The 14,038-nt window shown below is 38.3% G+C and overlaps 1 protein-coding gene and 1 long non-coding RNA gene across 3 annotated transcripts in view; one reads left to right on the plus strand and one right to left on the minus strand.

Annotated features, from left to right (window-relative positions):
- Positions 1–14,038, plus strand: part of LOC141986735 (uncharacterized) — a 47,040-nt gene that overhangs the window by 27,026 nt on the left and 5,976 nt on the right. Inside the window, exon 2 of the long non-coding RNA XR_012639354.1 lies at positions 10,374–10,470. This is a non-coding gene — a long non-coding RNA (uncharacterized LOC141986735). The remainder of the gene's footprint in view (positions 1–10,373; positions 10,471–14,038) is intronic.
- Positions 1–14,038, minus strand: part of ANAPC4 (anaphase promoting complex subunit 4) — a 32,262-nt gene that overhangs the window by 4,100 nt on the left and 14,124 nt on the right. For both annotated transcript variants that reach the window (XM_074951585.1, XM_074951586.1), the window contains 14 exons: positions 13,073–13,137; positions 12,936–12,978; positions 12,762–12,838; positions 12,174–12,274; positions 12,049–12,100; positions 7,728–7,783; positions 7,023–7,069; positions 3,465–3,521; positions 3,203–3,259; positions 2,461–2,554; positions 1,196–1,293; positions 604–665; positions 473–511; positions 286–387 (listed from right to left, as the gene is read on the minus strand). In XM_074951585.1, coding sequence (XP_074807686.1) covers positions 286–387; positions 473–511; positions 604–665; positions 1,196–1,293; positions 2,461–2,554; positions 3,203–3,259; positions 3,465–3,521; positions 7,023–7,069; positions 7,728–7,783; positions 12,049–12,100; positions 12,174–12,274; positions 12,762–12,838; positions 12,936–12,978; positions 13,073–13,137 — 950 coding nt within the window. The remainder of the gene's footprint in view (positions 1–285; positions 388–472; positions 512–603; positions 666–1,195; positions 1,294–2,460; positions 2,555–3,202; positions 3,260–3,464; positions 3,522–7,022; positions 7,070–7,727; positions 7,784–12,048; positions 12,101–12,173; positions 12,275–12,761; positions 12,839–12,935; positions 12,979–13,072; positions 13,138–14,038) is intronic.

Consider the following 14,038-nt stretch of genomic DNA (forward strand, 5'->3'; position numbering starts at 1 on the left):
TAAGTATACAAAGTCTATCACAAGGTTTGAGGTGTTGACCAAGGTGAATATTTATAAAGTAAGATGAAGAGCCCACTTAACATTACCATTACTGCTCACTGAAAGGAAGGAGCAGAGAATACTTGACACATTTCCTTTTCAATAAAGCATACAATCACAGAAGAGTAAAATAACTCAATCCAGCAATGAAGAGCAAGGTCCTAAGCCTGGAACTGGATCTAGACATATCTGGCTGCAAAATCAGGCCCCAAGAGCATACTTTTCCATTCCCAATCAATTTCTTACCTGGAAACATCCGTGTGCCGCCTCAAAATGTAAATTTTAGAAAGAGAACTTTCTAACATCGTGAAGAGAACATAATGTAAGCTGGAGGATTTGTCATTCCACCTAAAATACAAAAACAAAACAAAAAAGTTAGACCAAAACATAAAACATGGTAAATGAAATACAGTATGAGAAGCAGTATACTTACATAAAGGGTAATTTAAATAATCGAGGGGTAGAGTCCTCACTAAAACAGAAAACCAAAAAAAGTCAGAAGGTAACAATTACAATAATTCTATGCTCATTAACACTAAACATAATGTAGAAAAAAAAAAGTACCTTTTAGATCCTTTGTATAGAGGCATGCGAACTGCTTGATGTACTGATTTTCCAATCACATCCTGAAACACACCATGAAAACATTCCAAAATGCAGAAAAAAATTATTCAGTTACACACACACCTCCCGACCTTTTTTAAAGTAATCACAACCTACCTGAAACAGACTGACTCAGCCCAGTTCCTTCTGAATAAATGTCCTTATCACAATATCTCGTATCACTTGACACACTTTTAAAAAATTATTTATTTAAACCACTGTACTGTTTCTTGGAAAATAAAATGAATTAAATTTAAAAATGGATACTAGTTGTGTGTGTGTGAGAAGCAAAGAACTGAACAGGCAGGGAGATTTAACCACCTTCTCAGCCCCATGACAGGCTCAAGACACACTAGAAGGGGAAGCTGCATTACAGCCATCCATGTGGTACACCTTGTATATTAGGGGACTTCAGCCCTTAGGGCATGCAATGTGGCACCTTCAATGAGTACTAAATTCACTTTAAACAATTTAGAGTAATTAATGACAAGATCAAAAAACAGCAGCAACTGATGGCCCAAAATGCACACAGTTTGCAACAAACAGGACTTACAGCTGGTTTTTGTAGACACTGATCAATAATACCCTCCATTCGCCTTTTGACAAAATGCAGTGATTTCTGAGGGTAATAGGGAAACAGCAGTGGACTTTCTGCAAACAAATAATTAGGGTTTTTACTGAAAAATACAGTTTCTGTAAAGATACAGTTAAATGAGTTTGCATTCTAGCAGAAGTGTGGGTCTGGATATAGAAATCAGAACTGGAGTCTTGTTTGCCCTTTGTAGCTCTCTTCCCTACCAACTAATTCCGATAGTATAAACAGGGGACTTGCATCCAGCCAACAGCTAGCAGTAGATGTGTCATGAAGCATCCTGTTATACCAAAAATGTTTTTTTCTTCTTAGCGAATCTACTGTCTGGGCAAAATGGAAATATTTTCAGCTTGAATTTCCTTGCTTTGAGACATGATACATTTGATGCACACACATTTAAGATTATTTGTTACTAATTATCTTTTGAAGTATATCTAATTCATTTCACTACAAAGATTTTACTGGAAAAATAATAAATATATGCTAAGTTAGAAGGTAATATAAACTACCAAAAACTGGAAATATAGCATCAGTCACAAAACCACTTATGTTCCTAGCTCCTTCAAGCTTACAGTTCTATGCAGATAACAAGGCAAGTGAATGCCTTAATACTTGCCGACTTGTGATACTAACAAGAAGCTGGTGTATACAATCATTCTCAAACTGTGCAGCGTTCTCTGCTGGTGGCAGAAAACTGGCTGGTTACACTGTGTTGGCTATTTCCAGCCACTAAATCAAATGGAAAGATACCTAAATTATATTACATAACTTTCCAGATATATTTTGTCATATAAACAATTGCTGTAGTTGCCATAAGGATGCTACATGACTGTGAATAGGCAGAAAGGGTCTACAAGATAGTCTCTCTGTTATAATTTGGTCCATGCTATGGAAGAGTTTTAGACCACCAAGACAATCAAAAACAATTACTATGAGCATCAACTACTTGATGTCTAATTTACATGAGTGAGAGAAGAATATAAAAGGGAGAGGGATTCCACAATGCCTGAAGAAAAACAGTTTGCAAAACTGTGATCTTATTCTAGATTGAGCAGGGGCCTGTATGGAAACACCTTTATAGGGCAATGAGATCTGCAGGTTTGTTTCTACACCACTGATATTCTTCACAACTGACACAGTATAATCTACTTGCACTCATGCCTACCCAGGTATGATTATTATCATCAAATCTGCACATGTATCTTTGATTGCACAGCATGCAATACCTTTAAGATGTGTGCTGTTTTGAAGGAAGTTAAACCACTGGTTTCCCTCTGTGTTAGGTGGGGATACAAGGTCGTCATCTTCATCTTTCAAGTACTGGAAGAAATGACAGATCCATGCAGTAAACATTTAAGAACACGATACTTCTGACACATTCACTGAAGGACTGTGTGGGAGGAATGTGTGTCATAATATCTTCATTTAATTGGCCTTTTTAAAAAATAAATAACCCAGTTTTTGGGCCTTCTTCCCACATCTTTAGAAAATGTTTTATTGTCCATTCTAAATCAGATTATAACAGGTTACTCAAAATGCTGTGGAACTTCTTATCAGAGATAGTTATAAACCATTTCTCTTTGAAACCGCAATTTTAGATTCTAATACTAGTGCCCCACGATTTGAAGGGCATCAAGCAAACAGATTTCAATTTCATTCCATCAACATTAGTTTCAACCGTGTTCCACTTTTTTTTTTTTAAAATACACCACACAAATGAAGGAAATAATTTATAAGATATTAATCCAATTAATTTTCTTTTTAATTAATCTTTCCCTAATAATCAGGGAGATAAAATAGTATCCTCCACTCTTAACACCTGTGTGTGTGTTGAGCAGCAGGAAGGGAGTTAGAAGGACTGCTCTTTAGTAACTACATCATCTTAATACTCTAGCCCTTGCTCCCCTGTCCCTCTTTCCCCAGCTGGTGCTTGTCTCTCTTATCTCAATATACAGCCTGATACTTTACCTGACCAACTCTCTCGACATTGAAGTATTTCCCTTTACGATTGTAGAGCTCTGGTGCCTGAACCAAATATAAAACAAATTTTAAACACAAAATACTGACTTGACAGTACTTAAGACAAGGGAAATTAGATGATTTTTCATAGTGAGACACTTTAAAAAAAAAAAAAAAAATTATTTAGTTTAACCAGCCTTTCCAGTTCAGTTGTCTGAAGACAGAATTAGGGTGCATGCATAAAAGCACTCAGTAAACTGAAATACCTTACCTCATTGAAGTGTTCAGTAAGAAAATCAGCAACAAATGTGATATCTTTTTGAGTCATCTAATGGAAATAAAAAGGGGAAAGACTATAAAATAACCATAATTCAAACAAATATAGAATGTAATAGGTTCCAAGGAGGCAGGTGACAAAAGCCTACAGGTAGATATAAAAAAAAAGGTGACCTTAACAGAGAGCTAAATGTTGGGAGAGAGAAATGGAAAATTACAAGAAGGTCATAAGAGCAACAAGAGGGCAAAGTGGAGGACTTTGCTTACCATTTCAGATGTCTATACACAAATGCAAAGAGTATTGGGAATAAACAGGAAGAACTGAAAGTCCTTTATTAAATTACTTAACTGGCATCACAGAGACTTGGTGGGATAAATCTCTTAACTACTGCATTGGCATAGAAGGGCATAGCTTGCTCAGGAAGGGCCCACAGAGGAACAAGGGAGATGTTGCACTGTACATCAAGAACACACACTTGTTATGAAGGTCCAGAGGACGAGAGAGGCAGACCAACTGAAAGCCTCTGAGTGAAGATAAAAGGGAGGAAAAGAACAGAGACAATGTCATTACAGTGATCTATTACACACCAACAAATAAGGAAGTGGTGGTGGGTGAGGAATTTCTAAAAAAAACAAAAAAAACCCACACAGAAATATCCAAACATAAGACATCATAGTAATAGGGGATTTCAACTACCCAGACATCTGCTGGACAAGTAATAAGACAAATCAAAGTGTCCAATAAGTTCTTGGAATGTACTGGGGAAAAAACTTTTTCTTTCAGTAAGTGGAGGAAGTAACCAGCCCTTTTATACTTGATTCTGACTAACAAGGAGGAATTGGTTGCAAACCTGAAGGCACTTTGTGTGAAAGTGATCATGAAATGATAGATTTCATGATTCTAAGAAAAGGAAGGAGTGAGCAGCAGAATAAGAAAAAAATTGACTTCAAAAACACAGATATTAACAAACTTGGAGATCTAGCAGATAAGGTCCTATAAGAAGAAAAATCAGAGGGAAAAAGAAGTTCAGGAGAGCTGGAAGTTGTCTCAAAGGGACAATATTAAAAGGTGCAACAGCAAACTATCCTGATGTGAAGTAAGAAGATACAAAGAATAGTAAGAAGCCAATATGGCTCCCTTGAGAGCTCTTTAATGACCTGTAAATCAAAAAGGAATCCTACAAAAAGTGGAAACATGGAAAAATTGCGAAGGATAAGTAAAAAAACCCAGCACAAATATGTAAGGACAAAATGAGTTGTACCTTGCGAGGGACATAAAAGGCAATCCAGAGACGTTCTATATGTACATTAGGAAGAAGAGGAAGGAAAGTTTATGTCCTCTACTTAGTGGGGAAGGATAGTTAATAATGGACATCATCAAGAAGACTGAGGTGTTAATGCAAATTTTGCTTCAGTCTTCACTAAAAAGGTAAACTATGACCAGATACCTAAAACAAATAATATTAAACCAGGAGAAAAGAACACAAGCCAAAATAAGGAAAGAACAAGAATATTTAGATAAGTTAGATGTATTCAAGTCAGCAGGACCTGATGAAATGCACCTTAGGGTACTTAAGAAACCAGTTGAAAAAAAAAAAAAATCACAGAACCATTCTCAATTATATTTGAGAACTCATGGAAGATGGGTGATGTCCCAGAGCACTGACGAAGGGCAAACATATCATTGTCTAAAGGGGAACAAAGAGAACCTGGGGAATTACAGACCAGTCAGCCTAACTTCAATATCTGGAAATATACAGGAACAAAATTATTAAAACAGTCAATTTGTAAGCACCTAGAGGATAATACGGTAATAAGTTATAGCATTCATGTATTTGTCAGGAACAAAATCAAGCCAAACCAACCTAATTTCCTTCTTCGATTTTAGTAAGGCTTTGGACACAGTCCCACATGACATTCTCATAAACAAACCAGAAAAATGTGGTCCAGATGAAATTACTATAAGGTGGGTGTATAACTGTTTGAAAGACTAATCAAAGAGCAGTTATTAATGGTCAGCTATCTAATGGGGAGACATATTTAGTGGGGTACCATAATGATCTGTCCTGGGTCTGATACTTAAATAATGGCGTATGCTTATAGAATTTGCAAATGACACTAAGCTTCGAGGGATTGCAAGCACTTCAGAGGACAGGATTAGAATTTAAAACACTGATTAATTAAGAGAATTTATCTGAAATCAACAAGATGAAATTTAATAAAGACAAATGCAAAGTATTAGACTTAGGAAGGAAAAATCAAATGCCCAACCAGTTATTCCCCATTTTGTAGTTGTGCAACAGCACTGCTGAAAAGGATCTGCGTATTACACTGGATCACAGATTGAATGCGTCAACAATGTGATGTCCTTGCTAAAAAGGCAAATATTATATGGTATATTAACAGAATGTAATGCCGTATGTAATACACAGGAGGTAATTATCCTACTCTTCTCAGCACTGGTGAGGTCTCAGTTGGCGTACAGTGCCCAGTTCCGGGTGCCACTCTTTAAGAAAGATGTGAAGAAACTGAAGAGAGTTCAGATGACAGCTAAAAAATGATAAAAAGGTTTAGAAACAATGAGGAAAGGTTAAAAAAATTGGACGTGTTTAGTTTTGAGAAAAGAAGACTGAGGGGTGAAGCTTGTAACAGTCTTCAAATATGTTAAGGCTATCACAAAGAGGATGATGTTCAATTGTTCTCCATGTGTACTGAAGGTAGGAAAAGAAATAATGGGCTTAATCTGCAGCAAGGGGGACTTAGGTTAGATATATTAGGAAAAAATTTAAATTATAAGTATAGTTAAACACTTGAACAGGCTTCCAAGGGAGGTTGTGGAATACTCATAAGCGGAGATTTTTAAAAACAGATTAGACAAACACCTGTCAGGGATGACCTGGATATACACCTCTCCTGCCTCAGCGAAGGAGGCTAGACTAGATGATCTCTCAAGGTCCCTTCCAGCCTTATTTCTATGATTTTATACAATACACCTTAATAGCAGCAAAGTAGCAATTTTGCTAGTGAAGAATACTGGGAAGCAACAATTTTCTTCGGAACAAATCAAACACAAAGCTTCACATTAGTAAAAGTTTAGATGGGCAGCAACTGCTTTCATATAGTGTCTAAAGGACTGCTGCAGAGAAGATCATGCAACAGCAGTGATATTAACTTAGACCCAAAGAAACAGAAGCAATGCTGACGGGGGGGTGGTGGAAGTAGACACCCCAGTCAGGGCCAAGGTGCCCACTGGAGAGGGGAGCAGAGAATAAGGCTCCTTCAAGGAATTTTTTTGAGAATTTTTTCAGAAGAGTAATAGACATAAGGCTGACCACATTACAGCCGATAACGTGCAACTGAGGGCATTTCATGCCCTAACTATCCCAAAGGGCTAGCAGGACAGCATTATTCTTTAAATGCAATTTACTTCAAAGAAACAACCTTAAAAGGTTGGTTTTTGTTTCTAACTGCACCAAACCACTGGCTACCTTCAGAATTAGATTTAACATAGCAATATTATAAAAAGCATCTATTCGGAAGAAGTTACTACTACCTTGTTCAGCTCTGGAAGAACATGATCTTCTGACATCCTCAGCATGGCTGGGGGAAAATAAGAACAGCGAAAATGCTATTTTTCCAACACACTTAAAATTTTCCTAAGGTAAAATATTAAGATACAGATGACAGAGCAGGAAAGTTTACTCTTTAGATGCAATATTGACTAGCGCAGGGGACAAGGAATCAAGATTCTTAGGTTTTATTTATTAGTATGATTCAGTATTAATATAGGTTTTGAAATGAGGGGAGGGAATGATTCCTCAATTAAGTGACTGCTCTTCATTTAGATTGGCCAAGAGCTGCCACTGTTAATATATCAGAGCTAAACCATAGCCAAAGATTCCCCCCGCTCTCCCAACCACCTATATAAACGAAAAAAAGTCACTTTAACTTGTATGAATTTCCAGGATGGCAATAAATAGAAAGTCATAATACCAGCTCCACAACTGGATTTAGTCAGTCAATTTATGTTTTGCCAACATTTCAGTATTTAAGTACAATACTGGCTCTTTTCATCATTTAATTTCTTTTTTAAAAAGCTATCAAGGAGCTTATCAAACTACATTTGTTAGAAGTCAATTCCACAGATTAACCTATAGGCAAATATTATTACACTAATTCTGATATTCTATGACAATTCCAAAGCAAATAATTAAAATATAAAGGAGATATGAAATACTTAGGATATAATTAAGCTTACCCACATACAACCATCGGAAAAATGCTTTGAAGTTTTTCATACTACTGTCTATAACTCTGTATAAAAAAAAAATTAAAATTGCTAGAAGACTTGATGTAAACAAAGGTCACAAGCTGCAAGTTTATGCAGAAGTTCTAACTGTATTATAGGTGGGGATGGCAGCAACGCCGTTTTGTTAAGTTGGCCTTTCGCTTCCCATTACAAGACTACTTTCGGTTGTTTATAACTTTGCCAAACTTTAACTCTTTGAGCTGAACTTTCCCATGCTAGATGTCTGCCTCAGGCTGAATTGTTTTGGAAAATTTCAGTCAAACTGGTTCAGTCATTTTGGAGAACGAGGCTAGTGAAAACTGTGTTTCCCAGTTAAAAGATTCTGGTGACCTTTTCTTTGATACACTGTAGCACCCTCATGTTTTGGAGTAGGGACTTGAAATTTGGAAGGAGGGCAGAAACTTCTTTTGCTGTCTGCATGAGAATTCACCCAGTATTTTGCCAAATTATAAGCCGGGGGCGGGGGGGAATCATGGCTCACAAATGCTCAGTACAGACTTGCTAGATCCTAACAGCTAAAATCTCTGTAGATTCCATCCTCATTGAGCATGCTCCATCCCCAAAAAACTCCTACAGGTGACAGGACGGTGCATGTACCATCCCCACAGAGCAGTGGAGCATGCTCCCTCCAGTCCAGGGCTATAGCGGTGAAGTTAGAGTTTTCTTGTAATTGCTGATCCCCGCTGCTCTCTGAGCCAGGCACTGGAACTGAGAGCAGGGAAATCTCTCTCCTGTGCTCTCAAAAATCCCACTACTAACATCTACTGGAGGAGGAAGCCATTTGATTCAAATACTACTCCTGGGGGAATTCTGCGCCCCGGTGTGTGCGAGCGCAGAATTCACATCCACCACAAAGTCCTTTGCTTCCCTACAGAAAAATTACTTTTTGACAGGGAAGAGAAGGGAAGCTGCAAGAATGGTCACTCACCCCTCCTTAGCAGTGCAGGTATATTGTTTCAGGCACTCAGAGCAGCTGGTGAGGAGGTAAATCACCACAGGGCTGGGGACACCCCAGCTGGTGGCTCCTATCCTGAGCTGGGATCAGCTGCTAGTCCTGGCTGAGCTGGAGGCAGGGGGAGGACGGGACTTCCTCTTCCCCTGCAAGGAACGGCTGGGGCTGGGTCAGACCCACCCCCAGAAACCTCTCCCAGCTGCAGGAAGCTCAGCATCCTCCCTTGATTCCTACCCCCATCACTCTTCACCCGCGGGGGGAGGGGTCACTGTATGAGAAGCTGCTCCCCCATCCACCCAACCCCCTGCATCTGGACCTCCCCATACTCAGACCCCCCCATCAAGCCTCACCCAGTACACCCAGAACCCTCCCCCTGAGCCCCAACCACCTTCACCTGGAACCCCCTGCAGAGTCCTACTTCTCCTGCTCCTGGAACCCACCCCACAACGAGCCTCTGTGCATCCAGATCCCCCTACAGCTGGACCCCAACAATAAGCTGTCTGCATCCAGATTGTCCCACACAGAACTCTCTCACCCCACACCTGGATCCCCCCCACACTAAGCCTCTCCAAACTTGGATTCTGCCTGGTTGAGCCTGCCTGCCCCCTACCTTAGTGTGCCTGGCATGGAGGAGCAGAGCCCTGGGGTGTTTCTGGGGGCAGGCCCAGCCCTTGCATTGTGTCAGGGTTGGGTGCAGCCTCACTGCCAAATCAGTGTCCCAGGAGGGGGCAGGGGAGGCTGCAGGGTGATCTCCCACCTCTGTGCAGCCAGTGGACTGTGCTTCCCACTGCCATGCTGGAGCCTCCACATTTATTTATTGTGCAAAATTCTGCAAGTTTTATTTGTCAATTTAAAAATATTGTGTACAGAATTTTAAATTTTTTGGCGCAGAATGCCTGCAGGAGTAAGATGCAGAGGGGATAAAAGCCAGACAGGAGAGAGGGAAAGGAGTAGATTGGGACAAGGAGTTTGGTGAGACTAGGTCTAGAGGGGAGAGAAACTGGGACTTGGAGGTGGGGAAAAACTGAGACTGGTGGGGTGGGGAGGCTGGGAGCCAAATTGCAGGGAAGGAACAAGACACAAATCAGATGAGGTGTTGCAGGGACTGGCTGGGCAAAAAGCCTGGGACAGTGAACCAGGGACAGAATGGGGGGCAGGAGACTGAGGAGGCAGACTGGGACCCAGCTGGAGGGCAGAAAGGGGGAGAGAGATTGAACAAGGGGCTAGGGTGAGGTAGAGAGGTACTGGCTAGGAAAGGAGACTGGCACTAGGTGTGGGGAAGTGGAGGAACTGGTAGTCAGTGGAAGAATGGGATTCCAAACGCAAGCCCAGAGGGGGAGCTTAGAATTGGCTGGGCAAGGAGATGGACTAGGATGAAAAGTCTGAGGAGTGGTGATTGGGAAGTAAAGAGAAAGGTAGTGGGACAAGGAGACAGGGTAGGGGACAGAAAGGACTGAGACAGGTTGGAGGGGATAGGGCAGAAGGGATCACAGCTGGGAGAACAGACAGAAGTGTCTAACCATTAGACAACACTCCCCTCCAGAGCTTGGAATGGAGCTCAGAATTCCTAAGTTTCACCATTCCTCTCATCAGTAAATATCTATGAAGCACACTGGCAAAATGTGTCTCTCATCTTCTTGTAGTGCTGGTCCATACAGAGGGTAACAGCTTACTACTGCTGTTACTCCATTACCTCAAATGGCAGAGGATCTAAAGGTTCTAACTCTGCTGATGACCTATGTGAGTATCAAGATGATGCCACCTAATGGAATTTCTATTTTTTTTCAGTTTACTTTTCTAATAACCTAGGAAATTGCACATACATAAACTATGTGAAAGGAAAATTAAGATAGTTACTATATACTTAAGTTTAAAACTGCTCTGGTCATTGGAAATTACTCATTAAGAGAACTAATTTTGTTGAAATATGAACTGTGGACTAAACAATATCAAAAATTTTATATTACCCACAAATTTAGCTCGGTTAAAAGATTAATGTTAACCATTATTCAGGTTGCAAAGTCAAGTGCATGTGCATGTGCCTGTGCATTATGATACAGTCTCCAATTACATGATCACATGCTATTTTTCCCAAAGGACCCCAGTGTCTACAAAATTGGCACTCACAATGTAGAATAAAATGCCTTTATTTGTACCAGTTATATTTCTTCTTTTCCTAAGATCCATTTTGGTTGCCCTAGTCATCACTCCAATATCTCACTTGATCATTTCAGTTATGTTTTAAATAAAGGAGGTCATAGAACAGTTACTCCAGGGGATTATTCTAATACATAAAATGACATAGAAAAATCTTCAAACATTCATTTCAGCTATACGTTACATTTTTATATTTGAAAATTAGGGCTATCGCGCAATTAAAACAATGAATCGCGCTGTTAAACAATAATAGAATACCATTTATTTAAATATTTTTGGATGTTTTCTACATTTTCAAATATATTTATTTCAATTACAACACAGAATACAAAGTGTATGGTGCTCACTTTATATTATGATTTTTTATTACCAATATTTGTATTGTAAAAATGATAAACAAAAGAAATAGTATTTTTCAATTCACCTCATACAAATACTGTAGTGCAGTGCTTCTCAAGCTATCTGATGTGGGGGGGACCAGCAATTTTTTTCCCAATGTGCGCGCAGACTGGCAGCCGATGGCTCACGGACCGGCACCGGTCTGCGGACCACCACTTTGAGTAGCACTGCTGTAGTGCAATCTCTTTATCATTAAAGCTGAACTTACAAATGTAGAATTAAGTACAAAGTGACATTTCAAATAAGAAGCAGACAGCAGTATCTCCCATAAAATGTAAACAAACTTGTTTGTCTTAGAGATTGGCTGAACAAGAAGTAGGACTGAGTGGACTTGTAGGCTCTAAAGTTTTACATTGGTTTGTTTTTGAATGCAGTTTTTTTTTTGTACTTAATTCTACATTTGTAAGTTCAACTTTCATGATAAAGAGACTGCACTACAGTACTTGTATGAGGTGAATTGAAAAATACTATTTCTTTTGTTTATCATTTTTACAGTGCAAATATTTGTAAGAAAAAATAATAATATAAAGAGAGCACTGTACACTTTGTATTCTGTGTTGTAACAGAAATCAATATATTTGAAAATGTAGATAAACATCCAAAATATGTAATGAATTTCAATTGTTTAACAGTGCGATTAATCGCGATTAATTTTTTAAATCACGATTAATTTTTTTGAGTTAATCACATGAGTTAACTGAGATTAATCGACAGCCCTATTGAAAATAAAATTGTGTTGCAACTCTCCAAATAAATACTTACTGAAGAAGCTCGTTTGCTTTCAAGATGAAGGAGCCCACAGCAGTAATAGCGTCTGCAAAGAGAGCAACTATTTTTAGTTTTCACAACGAACATCAGCGTGATGAGTAGTAAGCCAATTACTGTACCTTCAATTCCTGCTGCGTCTAGTCCAAGAGACTCATATTTTTGTTTCCATGATGCCATTCCTTTCAGTTCACTCAAATGGTACAACAATGCCTCAGAGCCACTATTACAGAAAAGCATAATTTCTTAATCAAGTGGAGACTCGTTTAACTGACAAATATTTTATACATAATATCTTACTCTTATACAGCACTTTCTCATCCCTACTTCGTAAAGTTCTTTCAAATATATCATTATCCTCATTTTACAGAGAGCAAGCGTTCTGTCCAAAAGCATTACCTACTTTTTTTGAATCACAGTCCCAAGCCCCTAAACATTAGCTACAGCACATTTCCTGTACAGTGTTAGACTTTTCTAGCTCTAATCAGTTAAATAAATCAAGTATTTCTTCCCTTACAGTATTTTAGGGAGAAAAGAGTTAATATTCAAATTACATTTTATAGTCTTCTGATGTTACAAAATAATAACAGACTAAACTCTGCATGATCATGACAAGAAGTGGTTATGTTTTTGGTTGGGCTCAGTTTCTTTTAAACGAATGTTTACTAATAAATTTATCTCTGTAATTCATTAGGTGTTATATGACTTACCTCTGCAAGTGACTTATGACTAATTTTTGTATACTGGAGTACGAAGACTCTATGGACTGACCAAGCTTTTTTAAGCCCTGATAGAAAAGAGACATGCTTCATTACAGTATATTAATACGACACTTATGAAAGATACTGAAATAGACCATTTAAAGACAGTAAACATTACCATACCTTTACTGTTAGTTGGTTCATTAAAAGTGCTTGAAGTTCAAGGCTAAGTGACAAAAATTAAAATAAGTGTTCTTTCTTTAATCTGAATATGCATTTACAAGTTGAAACAGAAATATAAAAACCCAAGCAGCAACTACCTTGCTTTGCCCCACAACAGCAGCTGCATAAACTCATCCTGTACAGAAGTAGTTGTGTTCTTTTCCTGTTAACCAAAAATTACTGAAATAAACTGATGATTTTTATTTAAATTACCAATTTACAACATTAGAATTGCAAACACCTCACTTAAAATACAGAGAAACAAAATACATCATTGAACACTGAAAATGCATTCTTGATCACTGGAAACTCAATGATTAAAATAGGAAAAAATATTCACTACTTTCACATTTATTCCATTAGTGATAAGAGTTTTGAACATTATTTTTATTAATTCAGAATGTATGTTACCAAACAATTTTTTAAATTTGTTTGTTAAATACTAGCAAGGATTACAAAATTTATGCCTCTCCAACAGCACCTCATTGGTAGCTCCCTTGTACATATTCTACTATACTTTTTCCTACGTGACATAGAGCCAGTGAGATGAACCAAGCTGCAGGTGCTCCAGTTCAATAGTTATGATAATTGGAATCTGTGCTAGGAAATTATTTGCTTATAAAAAAAGAAATTCAACTTTAGCCACTCACAAATTAAGAGTGTAAACGTACTGCTCAAGTTGTACACTTTCATGGACAGGCTGGTCAATCACTAACAGAAGTATACTCAGTGGGTTAGAAAACACAAATCTAATAAGAAGGCAATCAGCCAATAATTATATTAGTGGACAACCATCACTACTGCATGAACATGAATCCATTAAAATAATGAGATTGATGATGGTATACCAATTGACTGTTGTCAATGGACTAGAAAGTCACAGGATAAAACTACTGAACCCTCAAACAATGCTTTTTCAACTTCAAAGCACTTGACAAACATTAATTACTAATGGACTCCAGCTTGCCTCTGAATTTACAGAGACCATTATCCTGTGATAGCTGTTCATTACACAGGATATAGACAAATTGGAAAAAGAACAGGAGTATTTGTGGCACCTTTTG

This window comes from Natator depressus, chromosome 4, assembly GCF_965152275.1.
Source record: "Natator depressus isolate rNatDep1 chromosome 4, rNatDep2.hap1, whole genome shotgun sequence".
NCBI classification, from domain to species: Eukaryota; Metazoa; Chordata; order Testudines; family Cheloniidae; genus Natator; species Natator depressus.